We start from the raw sequence: 27,035 nt of genomic DNA on the forward strand, positions 1-27,035 counted from the left end.
GATAAAAAATAGTATTATATTATGAATGTAAAAAAAATACCGTTCCCTACAAAGGAAGGTACAATTTGTTACTTTTTGATGTGTAAAATTGAAGACAGATTCATATGTTTTTTTTCAGATTAATAAAATACCTCGAGGGCATCATTCATCTTGTGTTGATCGTAGAGTGATGTCTAAGCCAGATAAGATAAGATATGCTTCCATAAAAGATGATCTTATTTTCTTACCAAAACTTGTCGCGGTATTTTAATTCTATTATTGCCTACGTATGTATCGTAGTAAAATAAATACTAATTGGTAATTAAGTAGGTTCTGGCAATATTTTACGGTGAAATTTAATATGGACAAAAAAATTATAATTATTTTATTCATTTTTCATTTTTTTTTTCAAATCCAACGTTTTAATGCTTAATGGGCGTGAGACGTGACGTCTTACTAAGTCCAAAAGGTTTCGGTTTTTGAGTTTTGAAAATTGATGTTTCTGCCAAATCTTAGGAGTAAGCTGGTACGACCGTACTGCGAACACTCGCTCGAACAACTTGTGATCTGACACGCTATACATGAATTTATTGTACCTAAAACTTTGAACTATTCTGGTACAGCCGCACGAAGACGTCATGGCTTTCGACCCTTAGTACCTTGCAGTGGTGTTACAAAATCGATCTACCTACTGCAGGTCTCTAAGTGGCGATGGACCGAGGAAAATGGCTCGGAATTATGCGTAGCTCAATAAGTTAGACTGGTTAGAGCACCAACATAACAATAATCGCCCTTTATTTCAATGCTGGAGCATAAGTAGCTCATTTTATTGTTTTGTACAATTCACATAATCTGACCTAAAAGTTTGATAATGTATTTTTTATTTTAAATACTTACACATTGTGAGCTACAATTATTGCCATTAAATAGTATTAGGTATAATGGTGTCAATTTATGCTTTATGTTTATGATTCAATTATATTAAGGCTATACCTCAGTTGATGCATGGTCTAAAAAGATCGTGGCTAGGCGATACGCGGATTGTGCAAATGATGCGTACCGAACGAAATATAATTTGTCATATAAATCCAACATGCGTCCATTTAATGTTCTGTTTATTGTTTTATTAGTAACAATAATAATATATTCATTGACATGTTTTCTTTTTCAAGTAAATGGCAAACGTTTTTTAGTCATCTTTACACGATTTAAGAATTAATACCCCGGTCGCCATCACGAAACAAATTGACGTGTTCACAGCTCGACGTTCGCTTTGCGATTGCCAGCGACTCCAAAAATTTCGTCGCATCTATAGTTGAAAATTATTTGCAGTTTCTATAATATAATAATATTATATTGTTGTATCATATTATGATACAACAATCTAGTTAAATTAAGTTATTTTTAATCGAAATTAACTATATTTTTCATATGACTACGCAATTTGACCACTGAGTTCTATCTAACGCCAAACTGTGTGCATAAGCTGCATACAGGAGATGGGCTTGAAAGAATACATTACATTGACAATTTATTAATAGTCTATGGTTCTAATTTCACTGCCAGTAAAACAGATATTCCCACACATGTAATATAAGCTAAGAATTCAAATATTATAATGAATATGTAACCAAATTAATATTAGTAGATTCTTTTATGATACTTAATTATTAGTTTCAAACATATTGTCATACAATAAAAAAAATGCATAAAATGTGCAATTTGGTACGACTGATTTGATAAGTTAACATTCAATTCCAGTAGCGAAATTACATAAAATTGGTTCAGAATAAAAAGATCTCGTACATATTTTACACAATACAAAAAGTATCAGATTAAATTAAAATAAACACGGCAATAAAACATTGACTTTTATTATGCCAGATTTAATTATAAATTCATAGCGCTTAGCCATACGAAAATAATATATTGTATTCAAAATAACGCATACAAGTATGTATATACAGCACAAGACAAAAGTCATTATATTTGCAAGTGATTTATCACAGACAACAAAAAACGTGTACCGAAACATAAATCCATAAAGTAAACTGGTTGGCTGTCATGTAGAGATCTCGAATAGCGATAAATTCGTATTAAATAATTGTCTATTTAATACTTGATAACAATAAATTTAATTGAATAGTTATTAATTTAACTTGCGTTTACGCGGTAGAACTCTATTGTAAGGGTTTTGTAACAGCTGTTAAGAATTCTACCATTTTTGAGTTATTGAGGTTGACAGCTTTATAAACGCATCGCTAAAATGATCTAAAGTTTATACAATATCATCGGAAATATCCTAAGCTTGTCTAACCCTGACATAGGTACATGCTATAATAACAATAACAGTTATTTCGGGCTATAAACCCATCTTTGGGACAATTTTACGTTAACTTAATAGTTTCTGAGGATGGGATTATATTACGAAAAAGCTTCAACTTAAAATTGTAAAAGTCACAAAATAATAATTTTAAAATTTACTTTTTACATGAAATACTCTTATGTGAACTCTCTTAGACAATATAATTATTATGTTGTCGCCTGCCTGTGGCATGCCGTAGTTTATCTGGACATGAATTCCTTGAATATTGAGAGAAAAAAAAACTAAACAACACCCGGGAAGACTGGCAGAATACAGAATAAAATCGATTCTGATACTCACAATGTCCCATACATTGAGGTATTAAATAAAAAGAGGGGAATCGGCTCTCTCATAAAACTGAACGAAGCACGCCAACAATAGCTGACAACTTACGAGAAATAGCGACGCGAAAAAAAAATTCAGGACATCACGGAGGATTTACTTTGGTCATTATAACGTACCCATATAATATAATGTTAACGTGGAAATTTTGCCACAAATTGATTACCAGTCCGCCTCACCAATCTCACCATACTAGCCTGCTTCACCATACTATCATATAACCTGCTGCCTCTAGGTCCCATAGTACATATTCACCACCCTTGGTTATAAGCGAAAGGGCGATGAAGAGAAGCAAGCGAAATAGGAACGATGCAAACCAAATAATATGTAAAAATGGTAACCCTAAGTGTGGTATTTTGCACTTTAGTTCGTTTTTTATTAAATTTTAGACGAAAATGAATGATGGAAATGATGTCCAATTAGATGATTATTTTGAAGTGTTGTTTACATTCGTATTTATATTTTAACATTTCTTCAATCATGTTCATTATAATAGTATCGAGTGGGCCAGACCCCGCGATTGATCGCACCTGGTGCTACCGATAGAATAGAATACTTCTAAATACCTGTATTAAAAAGTAAAGATTTAACAACGTGTGCCAACAGATGTTATCAGTCATAAATTATAAGTATCAAGTTAGAAAAGTATTGCATCTGTTAATACTTGAATGGGTTGCTATTAAAAATATCACAATCAAGGTTGATCTCTATAGTACGTTCATAAAACGTGCGTATAAATAATTATAATAAAATGTTTTAATTCAATAAAATGATTAATTAATAGGACTTGGTGACTTTTGATACACTCTACGTACAAGATTCGAAATAAAATAATAGCACACTTGCTAATACTTCCTCGTAATTTACAACACATATATAATGTAGGTACTTACATATTTTCAACACAAATACAATTTTGTTGTGCATGTGTATTAGATTCAGCAGTGTTAGTATGTAAATATTTTAATATTATCAAATATAAAAAAAATCTATAAATAATATTACTATTCGTAAATGTTATTAAATCATTCGTGAATAAATCTTTCTATAAATTTATTCTAATGTATGTTAATAATTATTTATTTGGTTGTAGTATCACGATTATACTGTAGTAATAATGGCCCATTTATTTTATGTATGAATATGTTCGACCTTTTAAAATACTTTGTATACTTAATAATGATTGATATAAAATAAAAAAAACAAGATGATTTCGGCATATTTACTTAATTTAATAATAAAACCGAATTTTTGATATAAATTAAATAAAAAAGTACGAGATACGAGAATAATATTATACTACTATTAAAATATGGCTAGCAACTACTACTGCTATTAAAACACCAAAATACCTGTAAATTTGTAATGAGCAAGTAGTTAGAATTTTAATCAGATACAGTCTTTCACATTGCGTTGCACATGTGGACAGATTCACAAGCGTATTAAAAAATATGACCCACTCTCTGCCAAACTGAATAAAATTAATAATCTCTATGACATTTGATTCGAATTCTTCAGACACGGTGAGTATACTATAGAATTTTGATTGACACCAATTTGCAGCTAATTAAATAAGTTTTCGGGATTTTTTAAAAAACATTTTCTAAATAATGCAACAACCATTTCCTTTGCAGATGTTTCGTCAACTTTAGTCGCAGATCCAAAAAATACACGATAGTCCAAAACGCTTTATAAAATATGGGTTCAAAGCAAATATATTTAAAAAAAAAAACCTTCTCATATAGAGATGAAAGTCATAAAATACAACTAATTTTATACTAAATTCTCAAGGTTTTTCCAGCTATGTACATGTTTATTATTTGTTCCATACAAAATGGTAGTTACGTCAAACTGACATTGCATTCATTCTGAATGATTCATTTGTAATTTTCGAATGGTAAAACTAGATAGGTATTATAATACCTGTTGATCGAGTGCACTGGGTACGCATAATCAAAAGATGCAAGTTTGTTGATTATGGTTGATACTTACCTGTAGTATAGCAGGTGTTCAATAATTGTAATTAACAGACCTTGCACTTTCTAACAATTTGAGAATTTAGGAGTCATGTGCTGAAATCTAAATTATTTAATAAGATTGCACTAGTAAGATATGCAAAGGCGTGTATGTGTTAGTACCAAATGGTACCTATCTACCTACTGTTTTATATCACAAATGTTTTCATCGGTGATTTTATTCAAACCATCATACTATTACTTATTGTATTAAATGAAGCATCCATATAGATACGATAATAACTATTGCCATTGCACCTACAGTAAAATATATTTTATATAAGTATTTGTTTAATAATTATTAATGTGGTATGAGTGATACAACACATGTGCACAAATTTAGTAGTGTGTGTTTAAAAATTGCTACCATAAGAATAATCTTAGACCTGTCGATCTAAAACACATTCGGTTGTATTAAATAATACCACTTCTGGCATATAGTTGTGTATTTTTGTAACACTACTCTTCAAATGGTATTTCATTCGCGTAATGAACATTATGTACATCGTTGATGTAAACTCAATAGTTAAACAGCATCCTATGATTTGCACTTGTGATCTGTGTTTTATGCAAGAGCTTCTCAATCTTTGTACTTCAATTATATGTATTGTTTTTTAAAAAAATATCAGGTGAAATAACACGTGGGTTTGTAATTAATGAGAAAGAAACGAAGTGTGACGTGAAAAACAGACAGATTTTTTTAATATTAAAATATTTGAGACATGGTAATTAAAATGAGATCTTTATCATATTTAAGATAACTCACTTCGGTTTAAGTTGCAGCCAATTTTTTTATACTTATTCATCACTGTAAAACATTTTAGTATAAAAACAAGAGGAGACCTTGTAAATCTGAAAGCTCATTTGTAGCGCGTGTATCATATAATTAATAAAAACCGTCAAAATTTACAATCTAGCCATCGCCGACAGTATTTTTAAAACATTTTAACAAATAGAAAAAAGGACTAATCTTCGAACAGAATTTTCAGAAACTATGATAAGCTAATACACATCTTATAATTTACTTGAGGAAGGACATAATCTTGTCTCGTCAAAATCACTTTGGACGGTGTTGTCATTTGAAAGTAACGATACCGACACCTGAATGAGTCGCCTGCACTGGCTACAATAATCTGACACTATTTATTCTACCCACCAACGAACATAATCGTATCGTATTCTGATTTTTGGCTCAAATATATTTGTAACACTGGCAAAAGAAATTAGAAATGGAGGAATTACTTTTTATGCAAAAATCGATGAACTTATACGGACACGACGGACTGGTTTGGGGCTAATACCTCATTATTATCCTAAACCCCCATCGTTCGCTTCATAATATTAAAATAGAAGATAATGGATAAGAAACGGGAAAATCATACTCGCCTGTGTAGGAATTATTATATTTTCTTGTAATGTATTGTCGGAGAAGAGTTCCATTAGCACTATAAAAAAGATGGCCGACAAGCGAAATTCTATGTAGGCTTCTAAAACTACAAAATAACATAGTTTTCCCCACATGGCCACAGTATTTTGCGAAACAACTTCCAAGTACAATAAACGTAGATTACAAACAAGAGAATTGATTAACTAGTGAACTGGGAAATGCAGTCATAACCGGCCAAATGTATAAGTCGTAAAACTAATAAAAAAGGAAGAACATGGTTTAAAAATCAACTATACCCACATCATACTCGTAATTCATTTGCAGATAAGTGTTCATGCATGCAGATTATACTCCATTATTGTCATATTCTGATATCGCGTAACGCGTCTACAGCTGTACCGTCAGATCCTTAGAATGGTACCTAATTATGTATTTAAAAATGAGGATAAGGATAATATTATAATGCAATAAGGCTAGCTGTTATTTATGTTTTCGGGCAGGTATCTTTGAGCTATTCTGCATCCTTTAGTGTTGATATTGTGTACATGATGCTGTAACCTGCATTATCAAAGGCTGGATCTATTACATTTGAGAAGCAGTGCATTACAACTATTACAAAATGGCCGCGTGGACCGCAGGCTATAAATTTTTTGGCGGGATATATCATAGACCGGCTTTGGCGCGCGAAGGCGGCTTTATTATTAAAGAAATTAGTTTCGGCTCGCAATTTTTAAATTGCAAAGCCGGCCGACTGACGAGTGGCTGTTGATGGAAACGATTTGGGACGCAGATTGGCTATTAGACATTTTTGAATCTTGTCAGTTAGTTGTTCTCTTCATAACAATTCATTCACCTGTTGGTACACAATATCTAGTTCTTGTATGCCTATATAAAATCTAGTAGGAGCACTTAAGTAGGTACCGACAAAAAATACTTATAATATACTAATTTATATTTTTACTTCCTGGTTTCAAATTCGGACACGCACTAGTCTATGACAAACGTCAAACGACCAACGACCTAATAGTCTATGTCAAATATTATCAAACAATTTTAAGACTATTTTGTAGTAAGACTATGTTTTCATAGTCTTAATTGAGGCGTCTAATTCCAAAAAGCGATAAGTCCACATTTGGTCAAAATCGAGAAAAAAATACGCACGTATTCTTTGTATAATTTTACACAATATGTATTGATCTATAAATTCCAAAACGCGATATAACCCTACGAAAAAAAATATTTTAAGTCTCGATTTATTACAAAAAGCGTCAAGTCCGTGTTTCATATTATTTAAAGCTTGGTTGATTTCGCGCGTGTTTAAGTCAACCAATAAGGGAACGTTCAATATTGAAAAGGGCGTCTCCCATGCTGTAGCATCTGGTAAACTCATGACAGTGCCACGGAAATATGTGCCTTATGCGGAGTAGATTAAAAAATGAGGTGCAAATAGCGCTACGTCCAATTTTATTTTGCCTATATTTATTACATTTAAGATTTTATCGGCTGAAACAAATTGCCATTTGGATCTAATTTCGCATAGAATACAACGGAAAAAATAATCTCACGTTAAAACAAATAATTACGTTGTTTCCCGAAAATATTGAATTGTGTACTTGTCGCTTTTTGTAATTAGACGTCTCAATTAACAAATAATATTTATTCTATCCAACTCTTGTCGACAAAAATGTGTCATTCGACTGCGAAAAATGTAAAATTTCCCGAAACAGATAAAATCGACCCCACGTTTATTTAGGAAAAACGACACCTTTCTTAGCTCTACTGTTAAAATATCGTTGGTTAAATAGACAAAAAAATAAAAATCGACATTGAAATATGTACATTTTCCTACAGCGCATACGCCAGTAGGTACTTTTTCAATGTTACGTATTTTCAATCTAGCATTTTTATGAAAACTATCATAGTTTCGATATTAACAATGCTAGAATTAATGCCACATGCGATTTTTGCAAGATGACTACTACTAAAAAGCGCTAGATCTGGCAAAGAAAAGCGCTAAATTTATAACGCCGATGCAATTTTGTTTTTATAGACAATTCAATATTGCCAAAGTGCCAATGCATAAAATATAATATTATTTCCTAAGCTACAATTCAACCTTATAGGTAACCTAATGTAATTGACATGAAGTGTTATGATAATGTGTATATAAAAATTCTTTCTAGTAGGTAGACCAATCTCTATTTATATTTTATATACTTATTAATATGGAAATATCAGTTAATAAACACAATTTGTTTAATTTCTCAGACAAAAAGAAATACTGGAAATACTGAAATTTTACTTAATCGAACAACATCGGATGAACATTGAAAAAAATATATTTAAAAACAAAATGTTCCCATTACATAACAGAATGAATTCTTTTATCGAATAATGAACGGATCTCAGGGAGATAAAATGTAATAAACATAACTCGATAGCGCGCCAAAAATTATTATATAATTAATATATTTTTGTATCTACCTAGGTTCCCACCGCCACACTTATTGTATGTACAGCCGTGGATATGCACGGCCGCCTACTATGACGCTATAAACGTGTCTGAAAGAAGTGATTTTAAGTGCGCATTCCGTCCCGAGACGGAGCCGAACGAGACTGATGCAGCAACCATGTACCGTAGTGCTTAAAAAAGGTTAATTTGGGAAAATCTGGCCTGGATACTGAGTGTAACGAGTTGAAACGAGAGGAGTCGGGACTATCCCGCTAACCATACGACGCTGTAAATTTCTCGAATAACGCAAAGTTGTTCTCGGTTGCTATCAGATCCGCGTGGCCAATTGGGCCCATGTGAGGACGGACCTTGGCAAACAGTTCCGCTCGTTCGGCTTCCATAAGCGGGCAATATATTTGGTATCTATATAAATACGTTTTTCACGAATTGCATTATAAATGAAAATGCACTTTTCTTGAGACTCATTCTGATATACGCCGGACAAACCAGCAACTATCTAATAATATTAGGACTGATAAATTTTAGAGCAAAAATTCTTCGACATTAAAACGCATTTGATTATCCGAGTTTATTAATTTTCGCACTACCGTTAAACTCGATTGTTTCAATTACTTAACTAATTATTAATTATTTTTTTAGTGTACCTAAGTATTCTGTCTTACTGACCTAGAATACTATCAGAAATATTTAATTTTGTTGAATTGTCATTCTTTTGGGCAAATTGATGAACATACATATACGAGGCGTACTTTGATCTTTGATAAGGTTTGACCTAAGGTCTGACCTGGCGAACACATGGACCCAAAAAATCCGGATTTTGAAATGCATTGAAGTGATGTTCTTTGCCCCTAGGAATAATCATTATTTACAAATAACAGAGGATTGAAAATCCCATGAAGATGCCATGATGAACTTTCATAATTAATTAATTAGTCAAATTTTACTTAAACACAGTGAAAATTTTCGTTGGATATATTTTGATGTAAGACTGAATGAGTATAGATTTTAGAATTTTCCAAAAATATTCTTTAGAATAAATGAGACCGGGTTCGATTCATAATAAATATTGCAAGTTGATCTCTCAAGTTACAACGTTTTACAATAAATAATTAGACTCATTAGAAATAGATAAAAAATATATAGATACACTTAGGTGTTTATTACTATTTATAATATAAATATTACGTTTTATTTAAATCAACTCCTATATAAATTATAGTATGTTCGATAGTAATCGTGGTAGGAAAAGCTAAAGTCTGGAAAGAGCTATGAATGACGATGGTGAATAGTGGCGCACACAAAGATTCGAATTTCTTACAAATCCAGAATAAAATATTACCTGAAGTGAAAATCCCTGCAATTAACACCAAATGGGTATATGTATAACATAACATAACCGTTCAAACAGAGACGCACTTCTACAGAAAAAAATAAACCACAAATAGTCATCTTTAATAATTCTTCATTATTTTAGAGGAGGTGATTCTAGGAAAGAGGTATCTACATTAATATTTTTACTATGAGGTAGAGTATTAGTTTCATAACTTTGCACTCCGGCTCTAGTTGTGACAATGATGTGGGTCAGTGGTTCCCAAAGTTGACTGGGCTCCGACCCATTTAACAAAAATTTCCAATCTTGGGACCCACCTCTTAGCTGTCTTAGAGAAAAGAGGGCATAAATATTGGTAATGCTCAGATTCCCTAGTGGAGAGTCGTGGAACTACTTAACGGCCCACGTGCTCGTCGTAGGTCAAAATTGAGTTTTTATCGTATTTTCAAACCATGATCCTTGACACTCCTTAAACGTTGTAGATAATCTATTTATATAATTTTAAAGCCTTATTATCCTTTATAGTTATTTTGAACATTTGATGACTACATAAAGTATTTTTGTTACATAAAATAGTATTCTTTTAAACCTCTCGCTCTAATGTTTTAGAATATAGTCATATTTCAGTACATAACTGTGCAGTGGTGTTAAGATTTTTTACATTTATTAATTTTTAAACGAATTTATAAAACCATTAGTATAACTTATTACGAGATAATTTTTTTTAAATATTCACGATAAAAAATTATATTGATAATCTCTGTGATCCCAAATTTGACAAGAATTAGGCATTTTATTATTCAAAAAATCGGCAAGATTAACACATTTGAAGATAATTCTAAAGATATTTATTATAAGCTATGTCTTTGACCATTCAAGTGTGATAAAAATCTTATGAATAATGATTGCTTTATAATAATTATTGACCTAAGAATAAGGTAGTGTTTTTTTGAAATACGCCATTTCTTTTGTCATTCCCCAGTGGTTAAGCTACAACATACGGCCGTAACCATAAATTGACAAACTATAATTAAAGTAGGGAGTAAAATGATATTGACGCCCGTATTTGAACATGTACCGTTTAAAAAATTTTTTTAAAAAAATCTGTTAGGTACATGTTCAAACACGCGCGTTAACATAATTTTACTCCCTACTTTAATTATAGTTTGTCAATTTATGACTAGGGCCGTATGTTGTAGCTTAACCACTGGGGAATGACAAAAGAAATGGCGTATTTCAAAAAAACACTACCTTATTCTTAGGTCAATAATTATTATAAAGCAATCATTATTCATAAAATTTTTATCACACTTGAATGGTCAAAGACATAGCTTATAATAAATATCTTTAAAATCATCTTTTAATGTGTTAATCTTGCCGATTTTTTGAATAATAAAATGCCTAATTCTTGTCAAATTTGGGATCACAGAGATTATCAATTTAATTTTTTATCGTGAATATTTTACAAAAATTATCTCGTAATAAATTATACTAATGGTTTTATAAATGCGTTTAAAAATTAATAAATGTAAAAAATCTTAACACCACTGCACAGTTATGTACCGAAATATGACTATATTCTAAAACATTAGAGCGAGAGGTTTAAAACAATACTATTTTATGTAACAAAAATACTTTATGCAGTCATTAAATGTTTACAATAACTATAAAGGATAATAAGGCTTCAAAATTATATAAATAGATTATCTACAACGTTTAAGGAGTGTCCAGGATCATGGTTTGAAAATACAATAAAAACTCAATTTTGACCTTCGACGAGCATGTCCCCCCTTAATGCTGTCTTATTTGTTCTAATTGAAATAAAAAAAAATATTTTTTATAAGCGTTACCAATATGAATGAAAGACTGTTGAAATAAGAAACACAACTTAAATAAAAAAAAATATTATTTAAATACCTACATCTGCAAGAAAGTTATTTCAATGGGAAGGATGTATTTGTTTCTTATTTTTCTTCATTACAGTTTTAGCATCAACTTCAACTTTAGTTACTTTTAATCGCAGTGAGTTTGATATATCCAATTTATTTCGATCTTTAGTCTTAATGTTAACCACAGCCGAAAATCCGACCTCACATAGATATGAGGTAGTAAAGAGGAGGAAGATTTTCATAGCTTCATCGAACAGGCAAGGATAATAATTATCAGCAACTGAGAGCCAGAATTTCGTTAACTGTTTACGATTGAAACTATTTTTCAGTGACGTATCTTCTGATAAATCAATGAGTTCTTCACTTGCTTTTGTTGACATACTAGTTGGTTTAGTTTACTTCATTTTTTAGGAATTATAAATAGCTGAATGAAATATCAAATTTATCACTTCCTATTTTTTTTTCATGTATACGGTGGCGAGGGCCCACTCAATATTCGCTCGCGACCCATAGTTTGGGAAACCATGATGTGGGTAATATATTTTTAGAGATATTATCTATTTATTTATTACTTCTTCTTTCTTTGGCCATATCCGCCCCTTAATTGGAACATATGGACACCACGCGGCGCCTCCAAGAATCCCTGTCACTCGCCAGTCTTCTTGCTTCATTTCTGGTCAAACCAGCATCCCGTAGCTACGCCGTATACACTCTATAGATAGTATTTAGAGGCCTTACAGGACGCCGAAATCCGGTCGGCTTGAAGAACAGGCAAGCCAGGTTGAGGTTTTCTTCTGGCATCTGCAGCACGTGGCCCAGCCAGGTCGCCAAATAGTCGAACGGCTCTGTAATCAACCCTATTCCATATTCGAGATACTCTCCTTTGTTTGCCTGTACCGGTAATTTATTATTATCTATTATGGTCGTAGAGTCGCAGAGACGATGACAACGTTGTGATGTTTAGTCAGGTTGAATTTCTCTGAGTACCATTGAATGCCGAGAGGGATGGTGCCAAGCCATGGAGAAGACTATTAGATTCAAATCATTCGGGCAAATCATTTTGCCTGCTCTCACGTGGTAGTTTCCAATCCCGATATTCCGGAAAATTTGAATTTGTATGCACCTGCCAATTACATGCGTGGTCGCAGCCATGATAGGGTGAAAGCTGTTTCCTCATGTCAGGCTCACCAGGCACCAATAGCGAGGGCTGTGCAGCTGGTCAATGCACTCCCTAGAGATGTAGACATTTTTAGCGATGCATTATGCATCCTGTTTTTAAAATCATATTTTATTGTTTAACTATATTTTTTTTTGAATTATTGTTGTTTCCTGTTTTATTTCTTTTCTATAAAAGTATTTTTTGCTTTGTTTTTTTCTCTACCTTGTTTTTTCTCTAGTTGATTTACTTGCACTTTTTATTCTAAATGTCATGTTGTGAACGTCTTGAATTAATAATTTGTTATGTGCTCAATGTGTCTTTTTTACATAAATAAATAAATAAATAAGTGGCTTTGCACCAAAGATTGATTACATAATACTAGCAACGCTATGTTTAATAAAGGTACGTTATTGTTTGCTTCGTACCAAACTTAAACTAAAATACATTATTATCACGATAAGAATGACACTTTTTTGGCAAAATTAATAGGAATGAGTCATATTTAAATATTTTTTTCCTTGTATCATTTTGAATTTTAGTGAAATTCTATCGAGGAAGTGAGTCGGTGGGAAAAAAAACTGGTTTTTAATAATTTTGGATTCGGCCATAAACAGGCTTTATGTGGTTATTTATTGCGTCAATAATCGAAAATAAATGAATTGAGACGCCAATAAATACTTGCCTACGCCTATTGGCCTAACGGGGTAGCAGAATAAAATTTAAGCGAGTTATGCACCAACTTATTAATTAAGTATTGTATTTCTACGTAATATAACATTCTATCATGAATATCATAGGGATCGAGACCACTGATACAGGTACATGATACACCAAGGATGGTGAACCTATTTCTATAAGTTTGTCAAATAATATACGAAAACCTAGAAAATAAGCGTGTAATATAATGTTTTTTCAAAATTATAAATTCATATTTTTCAAAATTTTCAGTCTCGATACACATACTTACATATTATTTTTACAATACAGTGAAATATTTGTTGTTTGCCGAATATCAATGAACTATGTATGCACTGTTTAAAATGTTATGACTTTTCGAAGATAATTAAAAACATGATTTAGAAATCTACAGACGTTGCAGTGAACCAATATGATCATCATCATCATCAGCCGGGGTCAATCCACTGCTGGATGAAGGCCTCCCCAAGTTTCCTCCAACTCTCTCGGTCCTGTGTCGTTCGCTACCACGTATTTCCGCCGAACTTTACAACGAAAAATTCGAAATCTAACCGAAATAATACATTGACAAAAATAGTTGTTCGCAGTCATTCATATTAATATGTTTACCCAAAAATTGCCAAAATTGAGGTTTACTAATTTTTTCATTGAAATAAACGCGCCGCGCCTATCAGTTAGGTATAAGTTATATTCTTTTACAAGTAGGTACATTTTGTAATAATATAAAAAAAATATTCGCAGACATTATTGCTAAAGGTAAAATATTATTGAAACGAGCCGAGCATTTTTTTTAAATCAACAAAATTTAAACTTATCCCGCATGTCATAATTATGTTAGCTATCCCTGTGATATACGTACCATTCCATACAATATCTGAAACGTAGGATATTGTCACATTCGCATATCTCATAATATGACGATTTCGCCTTCGATTGTCAATCGATTCGAATCACTATAATTAGATTTTCTCAAAAAATACAAAACTGGGCATGGTCCATACATGTGTACCAAAAAATAATGAATATATAATATGAGCATACTAAGGGTGTGTGGTAGGGTACAAATCAACCTCCAAAACCTAAATTAATAATGAATACATATACCTACTACATATTTGTTTTTCTATTATAACATGATTAACCTGTTCTTTTTCTTCTAAATGTCATGTTGTGAATGTCTTGAATTATTAATTTCTTATGTCGTATGTTACTCAAAATGTTTTTTTAAAATAAATAAATATTATAGAATATATTGTGTTCAACCAATAAAGTATCCAGCGTTCACGAATGCGTGTGACACATGGACTCTTACTATAAGTAAAATCCAAAGCGAGTGCCGCAACGTGCCATGCACGTTGGCCATAGCACGGAAAGACCGCAAAAGAAACGAATGGAAAATTAAATAAACAAGACGCGATGTAATTCAAGTCGCTAAGCAGATGAAATGGTAATGGTGCTGGACATGTAGTTCAGCGAGTCAGCATAAATGCTGTCATACAGTGGTACCCAAAGGCCACTAAATGACCATAGCGACGCCCTAAAATTGACTGAATAGAAAACCTCATAAAGTTCGGTGGATGGAGGTACGTGACAACGCAGAACATGGTACCGAGAAAGGAGTGTGAAGTGAGCTATGGGAGGCCTTCGTCTTGCAGTGGATCGACCCTGGCTGATAATGATATATAGTTATTAATACTGCATGGAATTTTAAAAACAAATCGAAGGAGATGATAAAACTGTACGCGGTGCATATATTGTAAGATGGAGTGTTTTTTTTAATATGAAATAAGACTTACTACTGGTATAAAATGAAAAAAATACGTAGGATAAGATTTATTGTAATCGCTAATCGATTACATACAAGATACTTAACATATTTTGAATTTGAATGAATATTTTTATGTAATATTTATTAGGTGGCTAACCGTTTTAAAACAGTAAAGTATGTTTAGATATGAAAAGTGACAACCGGTGTTGAAATATGGGCCCTTCAAAACATGTTCGACGCACGGCTCAAACTATAAAGGGTAAATCAAGATGTAGCTGTAATTAAATCAAACCTTCGTAACGTAATAAATACTGCTAGTAAAGACATTATATTATAAGATAAGTAATAGCATTTCGGCAGATCCATTTTTTTTAAATATGAAAGATCTTTATAATATTATAACATTGATTCCGCCTAATGATAGAAACTACGAGCCACAGTGGGTTATTCAGCTAAGGTGTATGATGAAAGTTGTTTACAGCTCAAATGGTGTTATATTCATCAATATTCGTCCTTACATCTTTTCACGTCTATCCATTCAAACATATGAAACCAATCTAGATTACAATAATTGTCCGGTGGCTTGACTCTGCAGAACCATGAATCTGCACAGTGATGGGTGATCGAGAGGATTTGTTTTGTTCTCTTGCCCCTTTTAAATTAAGTTGCTCCAAAATTTACGACTAATTAATTATATCTGGACAACTGCTTTTTTAATTTTCAACTGCTCTTATATTATTGGCTCTCTTCTCTATATACGTATATGTTTTTTTTTATCGGTACTCTTTATTTTTTCTATTTTTCTTATGATTACTACGTGTTTTTCTTTTTTAACCATTTTCAATAACTCTTCAATATATTCTGTATAGGTAACTGTACGTCTTAATTTTTGATTTAATTTAATCTGATTTATTACCTATGCTTTTAGAGTCCATCTGTTATTGAGACCATCACAATAATATATTATTTTACTATTTTATTGATTAATGTTATTTTAATTGCTTAGAAAAAATAAAAATGGAAATAAAATAATTTCTTTCATCATCAAATTTAAGCCACCCACGAAAGCTGTCCAACGGTACACATTCAAACAATTTTTATTCAAAAGTACATAATAAATAATCAAAACCGGTTGAGCACTCACTGTCCCTTTTTTATACGAATCTATAATAGGTACTTTTAGCTAATAACGGACCTACAGTAATAAAAACATAACACAAAAAAAACTAATTGATTCCCTGCAATGTTTGTATAATTTGTTTTTACCATAATATAAATTATAAAGGTACTTTTTTAAAGGGAATAATGCAGATGAATAGTCAACTGCCCAAGGAAACCTTGATTAAAACCATGGACTTACATACCTACTTAGGTCATAAAGATGATACAATACACTTACACTAATAATTTCGTTGTGTTTTATGTCCACTTTTTTCATATAGAAAATCGTGTTTTCAATTAATATTTGATGATAAAGAAATCCCGAAAAAAGATTCTCGAGATCCGCGATTTTCCGAAATGTTTAAAATTTCAATTCTCGAGATTCGGGATGAGAAATCTCGAAAATGTCTCGAGAATTCCCGAAACCCAACTCTACTTGTGACTGATGTTATCACGAACAGGCGTTTCAGGTGCATGCGTTCTGAATGCTGCCAGAGTGCGAACCTCCTCATCTTGCAGCAGTGATCTCTTACCTTTCCATTCATTAACATTGCATCGTCAAATAAACGTATAGCGAGCGAAACAGTGATATTAATACATTTATTGCCACGACTGAAGAGCAGCATTGTTAATTTGTGGCACTTCACATCTCTGTTCCAAAAATATCTGGTTATCTATCTCATCACGAGCATACGAAGACACTGGATCAATCCATTGCTAGATGAATGCCCCTCCAAACTGATTACACTACTCTCGGTCATGTACCTACATTACGTTCACATGTACCTACTTCCACTATATCGTCGTTACGTCGGCTATATGGTTTACTTTTTCACCGAAAGCCGGGTTTTAGGACATTTTGTATTTTTTTGTGTAACACTGGATGACTAGATTTGCACACCGACTGTATCTTCTATGACCTATATCTCCTGCCCATTTGCATACCTATAAGTTTTTTAGCGAAAATTTATTATATCACATTTCCTTTATAAATACCTTACAATAATTGGAAAAACTTCGTTTTGGTTTATATTTTTGCAGCCGGGAACTTCTTCCGATCATTGATTAATTTTAAATTAAATAAGAATACATAAGAATTGGCGATTTTCAACATATAGTAAAGTGGATTTACTGCCTACATACCTACCTAATGGCTGGTTATAAAATTTCGTGATAAAAAAATGTAAATTTATATTATTTTTCGATTAATCGTACGAACTAAAAAAAGACGTGTGGATTATCGAAAAATTAATCACAGCTAATCCAAAATTTAATTGAATTTAATTTGGCCATTACATTAGAAAACATGTATTAAACAAATTATTACAAGAGAAATCGTGAATTAATAGAAAAATCACGGTACGAATTCCAACCGAAACCGTCATAGAAAATATTATTTTGACACATTTCCTTCGGTACCTACCTATCTATCTACCTGTAAATGTGTAGATATATTTATTTTTTTGCCGAAAGATGCGTTCATCTTTATTTATTTTCGATAATACATGCGCAGTGGCGTACTATTTAGCATCAAAACAAATTTACCTTATTTCAATTTATTAACAAAATAATTATAAAAAAAAATCTTTTCTGCGAACACTGCTTGCCATCGAGAGATGGGACTTTAAACTAACAATACGTTGAAAGTTATATGTGGGTAAAATGAAAAGCTTCTAAGCTAAGAGAAATCTTTGCTCGATGAATTGAAAAGTTAAATCACGACTTTAAATACTGGAAACACATTACCATCACGCCACATGAATTCATGTGCTATAGGTATAACCATCAATAAAAACTGACAACCTACAAAAATATTGTGTCATTTACACCCTTCCAAACAACTACATCAACGATACGTGAGGGCACGTACCTCGAAATTGTGTAAATATCACACGTGAGATGATCGTCTGATACATTTTGGCAAATTTTACTGAAACTGACAATATTCGTTTTCGGGATGGGGAGTATCACAAATTTAAATTTTACATCAATATGTAGTAATAGCACCCAAAAGCATATTTTGATCTTATTTTTAATACTACGTAGGTACCTATATCAAATTAGGAATACTAAAATTATCCCTGATGGTTCGATTAAACCACTTAACAGATGGAAATGGCGTTGATCACTGTTAAAGTATGAGAATGAAATATATCTTCCTAAGTAGGTAGTATACCTACATGTCGTTATTTTAATTAATATACTTGGTGTATTTCACCAAAAATTGACCACAACATTGATAATCTATCATAGATTTAATCGGTTTATTGATTGGTTAACATGATTAATATCCCAGTACCATGTCACGTGGCATTCAATCATTGGCCGTATACAATCATCAATCAATTCCGCTGATAATAAAGCATTTTTGGAAACGTTTTGTTCCACAAAGGTGCTGAAAAAACATAAAGGCTCCATCTAGGTATATTCTATAAATATGCGCAGGTATTTGAATATAATATCTAATCATGACATCGTACTGGTTTCTACTGGTTTCAAGAGAACTATTGTATTTTTTTTGTCAGCCAATAATAATTCCTCGACCTTTGTAAGGTCGCCTAGCAAGCTGCTGAGTGTTCGTGCAAAAAATATAATATTATAATCGATTTGCAATTATTATTGGAACCATTGAAATGTACGCACGAATATAATGGCGACTGCCAGAATTTGACGTGGATACAGTAGACAGAAGTAAAAACACGAAAACATGGCGGTAAAAAAAGACAAAAAACGTGTACCGATAAAAACTTTGCGAGTTGTACTTAATTATTTACCTTCCAAAGATAACGCAAAGTGATGCACGCCTGCGGGGTGACAACTGTCAAACTATTATCCAACTAGGTGGAAAGCCTGTCCAAGGATGTATAAAATCATATCTAAGTTCTGGAGCCCTATATGCTGGCATCTATAATTCTTAAGAACGTGCCTCATATTGTAAAATAACAGAAAAATATTGTCTTAAGTCCCCCAATTAAGTTGGTATCTGATTTCATCATTTTAGTTTTACCACTGACAACGAAAATAATATATTGTGTCCCTATATAAAAGTATTATTTCCACAACTAATAATATTAATAAAATCATCCAAACAACCGTCCGCCAGAATACAAAACTTTCCAAATAATCTTTTCATGCTTTGCAAAATGTTCCCAATTATAAATTTATTTCCCAAAATATTCCCAAGAGAGCGATGCACATCTGATGCATTCATTGTATTTACACTTTTTAAGGGCTTAAGCCCAAGTAGGTATATTTACGTAAAAGCTCACCTGATTCCACTATATGAACCTAAGTATTGATGTCCTACAATTTATTTGCCTATGAGTTACGAGAACATAATTTGTATCCAAAACAAATGACGAACGAACCTCTACCAGATTCTTTACTTACTTACATCATGCGAATGTAATTCTAACTGCCGTACATTATCATGTAGTTGTTAGAAATCGGCTTTGACATGTGCAAATTATTTCATTGAGAAAATGTATAAATAGTATAAAGAACTGAAGCAGTTAGAACACTTGCCCGTTTGAGTATGTTGTTAATTTTTTTTAAATATATAATTGTGTACTTATTGTAGTTATCGTTATTTCATTTACTCACCTACCTAGGTATTTATGCAATTTACACTGTTTCTGGGTTAACCATGTTATTAAAACTTCTGTCATATTTATAGATGTGGTATAAAAAACTAAATTGAGTTATTATATATAGATACACATACGTACTACTCGTACTAAATCAGGCAATCGAAGCCAAGAATGATCCCAATAATTGATAATATTGAACATATAATTGTACTACCGACTATTTTCATTTTTCCAGAGGGGACGAGCCGTCTTGCGACCGTGCTGATGGAATGGTAAAAATCACCGTATTTCCAATCGATCCGTGCTTCGGTCTCAGTTTTATTGAATAACTCCGCATATTATGTATACGAAAAATCGGTCAGCGCCTGGTCTATTTCGCTTGTGACGTCGACTTCAAAATAATGTTAAGGCCATGCATTAGTTGAGGCACGGTCTAAAAAGATCGTCGCTAGGCGATGCGCGGATTGCGGGTGGCGGGTGAAAATGACGCCTGTCAAACGAAATATTAATTGTCATATAAATCCAACATACGTCCATTTTATGTTCTGTTTATTGTTCTATTAGTAACAATAATAATATATTCATTGACATGTTTTCTTTTTAAAGTAAATGGGTAACGTTTTTAGTCATCTTTACACGATTTTAGAATTAATTGACCCGTCGCCATCACGCAGCAAAGTGACGTGTTCCCGGGTCAACATTCTCTCAGTGAATGGCAGCGAGTCCAAAATTTCGTCGCGCGTACAGTTGAAAATTATTTGGCGTTTCACTGATGCGTCACCTTAAGATTGGAACTCCGCAGAAGATCTGTGCGCATTTCAGCCTTAATTTTTTTTTTTTTTGAAAATGTTAAATTATATTATGTACCTACCTAGATAAGATAGTAATGAGGTGTATCGCTGTATACAAATTTAAACAATCCATTATCCATAATATGTGTTTAAAATGATTTTTTTTTATCAATTCACTATTTTTAGAATAAATATAGCTGATGTATTTTGGAAGCATTTATGAGAATTAATTATGATTATGTAATTAGAAATAATTCATTAGTTAAAAGATACAAAATCCCACATTATAATACATATTAAATTACAGATAGTTATTTTATACAAATAATACGTGACATAGGTATTTAAACGATACCACAAATAATTTATGAAGAAACCACACCAGAAAGGTGTTTTTAATTTAGTATTTGGATAAGATTAGAATTGGATTAAGAAAACCTTTAAACCTATGTTCTCTATTTACTTTACACTTTACACTAGCAAAAACATATTGTCACCGTAAATATATTATATAATATCATAAATTTTATAATGTTTCATAGAGATAATAATATGTCACCTAAGCACTGGATACACCCAAAGTAAATACAAAACCTCCTATCGAATGGAATGAAAATAATATTAGACCAATCAAAACCATCGGCTTTGGAAAGTATATTGCTATCAGGCAATGCAAATGTATGTTAGAACCTTTTATCTAGGTACGACATAGTCACCTAAAATACCTACACGTTTAATCATAGTCGTTGAATGTGTACAGGTACCTACTTATTAAAAAAAATATTGTGATAAGTAAATATTATACTTATACTTACTTGATAAGAATAATTTTTCGTTAATAGTACTTAGGAGCATAATATTTATATAAGTACCTACTACTTATAATAGTTACACCATTATAAAATAAATAAATCAGATTAAATAAAATGCAAAAAATAATCATGAAGTAGGTACTTCCAGTAGGTACCTAATACAAAAATATCGGACCATTGGACAAAAGCTACTAGCAGAAATATCATTTTCTTCTTTTAAGCCCTATCGCACATAGAAACTCGTCCGACTGCTACATGTCGAATTTGTACATATGATTTTGATACCAGATGTTTTTTTTTCAAACTAAAATGTCGCATTCCACCTATGTGCGTAGCTCCATTTGCAAAGTGTGTTTTGTGAATAACAACTACGCCACATAGACGTATTCGACATGTTGCAGACGAGACGTCTAGCCATGCTGCGAACTACGTTTCTCGTACTATTCGTATGGGACGCTCGCTACGTCGTCTCACTGTAGAAGTCTAAAAATCCTCAGATTGTTGATGCGTCCACCAGCACATCTCACCCCGACACTTACCTATTGCGCCTCGTCGCTTCGGTCGCTGACCAATCTCGTCTCACAGACATTCCTTAGTCTGATTGAAGCAAGCGTTGAATAGGTACCTAAACTGCAGCAGCGACGTATGGCAACCACTCCAGTGTAATTTTACCTATCAAGAACTGCTATCTGTCGCCTATTTAATTTATAAAAAAATCTATAAGGGACAACAATCAACATCTTCCATAAACAAAATGACACAATAGTGTCTACCTTATTTTACAAAAAAATGTTGAATTAAGACACAAACCTTTTCGTCTTGAATATTTTGTCCATTCTCGGAGAGTGGTGTGGACGGTGCACTGTACGCCTTCATACTGTTATGTCCTGGATCTTCGCCTCTGGACCCCAGATCGCCATTTTCCTGGTTCCTCAAGTCGTGGATCGATCCCTTATAGTCGTTGATTCTCAGTACAGTCCCAGGCTTGTCTCTTGGGTCGCCATGATGCGACGACTGGTCTTGCTGGTGGTGCAAGTCGTATCTTCTGAGATCGGTGACTCCGAGGCCTCGCTGAGCATCCAGCATTCCACCGCCACCCATGGACCGTAAATGCTCGATTGATCTATGGATGTGGGTGTAATTGTCTCCCACTGGAATCTCAGCCATTAGCGGTGAATGGTGGTAATCCAGCCCGCCTCCGTCCGGCCGATACTCTATGGTCCTGCCCTCCATCTTCAGGTAATTTAAAATCTCCAGATCGATTTCTTTTCTATCTCCTTCGCAATAAAATTTATTTAATCTCTGATTTTTGCAACGCTGCTAAATTTGGCTTTCACTCATTTATCTCAAATATATTTTTTGTATATTTATGTATTTTATTTAAAAAATAATCGTTGTAATTGAATTTGGTATTCCTTGAGCACTCTTTAATTGAGCGTGGTATATTATTTTTCACTTTTTCTTGACGTGTCTATTATCATTATTTTTTTTTTAAATAACTATGAGTATCAAAATAACTATCGTTTAATTATTACAAAAATTAATATATTTAAGGCGTTTCATTTAAATATCTTTATCAATATTATTTATTATTATGTAATGGTAACAAAATATATTTGGAAAGTGTCACCTATTTTCTGTAGGCGCCAAAATTAAGTATTGAGCAAGTTTAGTTTTATAATTATTTTTATAAAATAAAATTAATATTTTGTCGTTTTGTTTCATCTGGTCATATTTATTCCACTGGTAACCCTTCGCGCGATGTCTCTTAATTTAATAAAATGTATTAATTTTGTTTGTTAATCATATTTATTGGTTTTTTAAAGTGTTTATATCACAATGTACAACAGTTTTAATCTTGCGTCTTTTAAAGTCCATTTCTCCATAAATACAAAAATCACTTAGGTACAAATAGTTACTCGTATACACTTATTTACTACAGTTTGTCTGTTTCGGTAGAAATTATGCGTATTTTCAGATCAAAAAAGTATCAAACACATAAAAAATCACAATATGTGAAAATAGTATCAAGTCATTTGCCATTATAACTGAAAATCCCCATCTAAAAAAAATAAGTATAAGAATTTATTACAAACTGTCAAAAATTGATGGAATTACCTACGTCGTTGCAATAGGTACATAAATACGCTTAGTGGTTGGTTTTGGGAGATTATAATTAAAAGGATTATTAAAATATTAATTTTACATGACATATTTATTTAATACCTAGATAAAAATAATTCGCGTAGCATAACATTCTACATAGCAGTCATTGACGTATTAAAAATGGATAAAGTGTGAAGAATAAAAAATGTTACCATGTCGATACATCTTTACTTTGCCGGAATCTTCCCATACAAGTTGTATTGTCTTGTAATATACATATTACTATAAAAGCGACGAAAAAATTACCTCTTTCTGCATTGCGATAAGGACCAATTTAAAAACTATTAATTTGTAGTAATTTTTTTACAATTATCTGTAACCCAGCCTTAGATATTCATTACAAAAATATATTTTGTATGTAATAAAAAAATTATAATGTCTGAGACGCAAGTCTTTTTGACATAATCTGGAGACTGGTAGTTTTGAGTAGCCTACAGGAAAGGCGAAAGAGTGTTTTAGTTTAAATTAAGGGTATCTACTTTAATAATGGAGATGTCGAGTATCGACACATAATAATCAGAAAATATATTGCACAATTATATAATTTAAAATGTTCATGGAGTTCATGAAGTATAATAGCACCGCAGTCGACTTTTTTTTACTATTAAAGCTAGTTTATGATGTGTGCTTATCTCACTTATCTGGTCAACCCGACACGCCGGGCCCCCAGGCTAGAGCTCTGTCAGCCGTCTCCAGCCATAACCTACACCACTACCCACGTTCCATTAGGGATTGGGTTTCTAAAAAAAACCCGACATTAGTGTTTCGAAATGTTTGTGTTAGAAATTAAAATCTAAGAAATTTTTCTAAAAAGGGTGCTGGAGAATAATTATAAATATTTTTTTTTTGCTGTGTTTTTATTTGTCTAAGCCCAAGGTATAGTTTATCGCCTTTTAAATTTCAATCTTTAAAATCATTCTGATCATTTTCATGTTTTTGGGGGGGGTGCCAGGGCCCCTTCCCCCCCCCCTCCCTGGGTGCGCCACTGCAGCAGAGAGTTCTCATCACTACTGCAACGTTATTAAATATAATTTAATATGTACCTAATCTAATGATAATATAATAAAGTAACGTAAGGGTGTAGGTAGGTGTAGACGAAGAAAAATAATTTACTAGTAAGCACTTGTATTTAGATATATTTGAAAAAAGTGTAAGGTGACTTCATATCAATATTATGTATAATTTTATTATTAATTAAATTTATATTTATGTTACCTACTGCTGCATAGTTATAATTATTTTGACAGTCGATCCGTTCCGTAATGCATTTATCCACGCTGATTTATCAAATTTATTTTATATAATATTGAGGAAATTGGATTCTGAAAATATAATAGAACACGGTGGACGTGCACCAAGAAAGCTTACCGAATTTTAAGTTCAGACAAGAAAACTGCATTAAATCAATTTTCCATCTGGAGGCGTAAAAAACTACTTTGATTTCAAAATCAAAATATTAATTAACATCACTCTCACATAGACCTTCACATGATAGAGGCTATCTCAGCAAGTTTTTTACGAGGAAAGGTTGTCAGCCATTTGTGTGTGGCCTCCATGAGCATTTCATTCATTATTCCGAAAGAAAATTCATTTCACTTGCTTCGAATGTTCTATATTTAAAATTTGTCATTTTACATGTTCTTTTCTTCTTCGTTCTCAAAATCCAACACCTCGTAACGAATTTCGGTCTCACATTCTTTCCCTTCAAGCAACTTAACGTTACCGCAGTTCAAAAGATGTCATCTCTCATATGCATACATGTACCTACATGAAAATCAATTTCGTTATAAACGTAGGGTAAACTGAGGTTATTCCGTGATACTAAGGTTTTTTAGGGTTTTCAATAGAAATAATGTACATTTTTGTACATCTTTGGATGTTTAGGATATTTATTGACACAGATAACAGCAAATTTTCAAATGTATTTAGCAAAAATATTATTGACATGAAATTGGTCGTATATATTGAGCTTACTCCGTGATATGAGCTAATTATGTGATAGCATGACCCTAACTGCGGAATTTGAATGATATTAAAACATATCGAAAGTCTAATGATGAAAATTAAGCTAAGTACTTAATTATATTATTTTTGATGCCGAGAAAAAAAATCAGTAAAAAGATATTTATTTTTATCTCACTATTTTCAGATTTTTATGAATTATTTTGATATCGATTTATTAATAGTTTTTCTACTATCCATTATAGAAAAATAAATAAATTTTATAGTTTTTCACATGTATTAAAAGAATTTTTATATTATTTTATTGACAAGCTCATAAAAAATATTTCTTTAATTGATAATATTATACAAAAAAAAATATAGTGATCAACCTAACCCGTGATACCCAAATTACGAAGTAACATAAAATTACTTATGAGCTTCTGCAGACCATGTTTATAAATAAATTAGTATTTCTTGTTTAAATATAGGATACTACAAAATTACCTAGCTTCATTTGAGAAAAAAAATATGGCCCTCAGACGAAAAATAATAAAAATGTCAATAAATTAAGACCAGACGAAAAATGTTGATGTATAATAATTTGGCGAAGGCGCCGAAAATATTTTTAAACATTCCATTGTTAAAATATCGCAAGACGCAAGACAGAATATTGTACCAATAATAAGAATATTTATTAACTTCCTTCGCTATACTTTTATAGTAAAAATTCCAACTATCACAGTGTAAGGAACTATCACGGAGAAAGCTCAGCTTACCCTATTAACTGCGTATAAATGAAAACCAAAAACTAAAAACCATAACCCATAAAAAGTATGTAATTTTTAAATATTAGGTAAGTTGGTACCCACGGAAAATGTGTTCTACATAATACTGTAAATGATAACTCACTATATTATAATTTATAATAGGTATGTACTGAATTTCTGTTAAGTATTTTGATAATATGTGATTAATTTGACAATGTACCGAAAATTTCCACCAAATATTTTCCATGTAAATTAACACATAGAGAGACATAGTTGTAGGAGGTATTTCCTATATGCATACCTACTATTTTCCTTTAATTAAGTAATCTAATTATCAAGACTGTTAAATAAAGAGCCTACTGAAAATCAAATTAACCACGCTCAGTCGAATTAAGATATTT

At 32.1% G+C, this 27,035-nt stretch overlaps 1 protein-coding gene across 3 annotated transcripts in view; it reads right to left on the reverse strand.

Moving 5' to 3' along the window:
- LOC147067539 (zinc finger protein rotund-like) overlaps window positions 1-27,035 on the reverse strand; it is a 108,407-nt gene that overhangs the window by 71,573 nt on the left and 9,799 nt on the right. For all 3 annotated transcript variants that reach the window (XM_085954421.1, XM_085954422.1, XM_085954420.1), the window contains exon 2: window positions 22,568-23,819. In XM_085954421.1, coding sequence (XP_085810547.1) covers window positions 22,568-22,990 — 423 coding nt within the window. In that variant the 5' untranslated portion in view covers window positions 22,991-23,819. The remainder of the gene's footprint in view (window positions 1-22,567; window positions 23,820-27,035) is intronic.

This window comes from Rhyacophila brunnea, unplaced genomic scaffold, assembly GCF_057557595.1.
Source record: "Rhyacophila brunnea isolate RB1 unplaced genomic scaffold, BYU_Rbru_1.0 scaffold_4, whole genome shotgun sequence".
In the NCBI taxonomy this organism is placed as follows: Eukaryota; Metazoa; Arthropoda; class Insecta; order Trichoptera; family Rhyacophilidae; genus Rhyacophila; species Rhyacophila brunnea.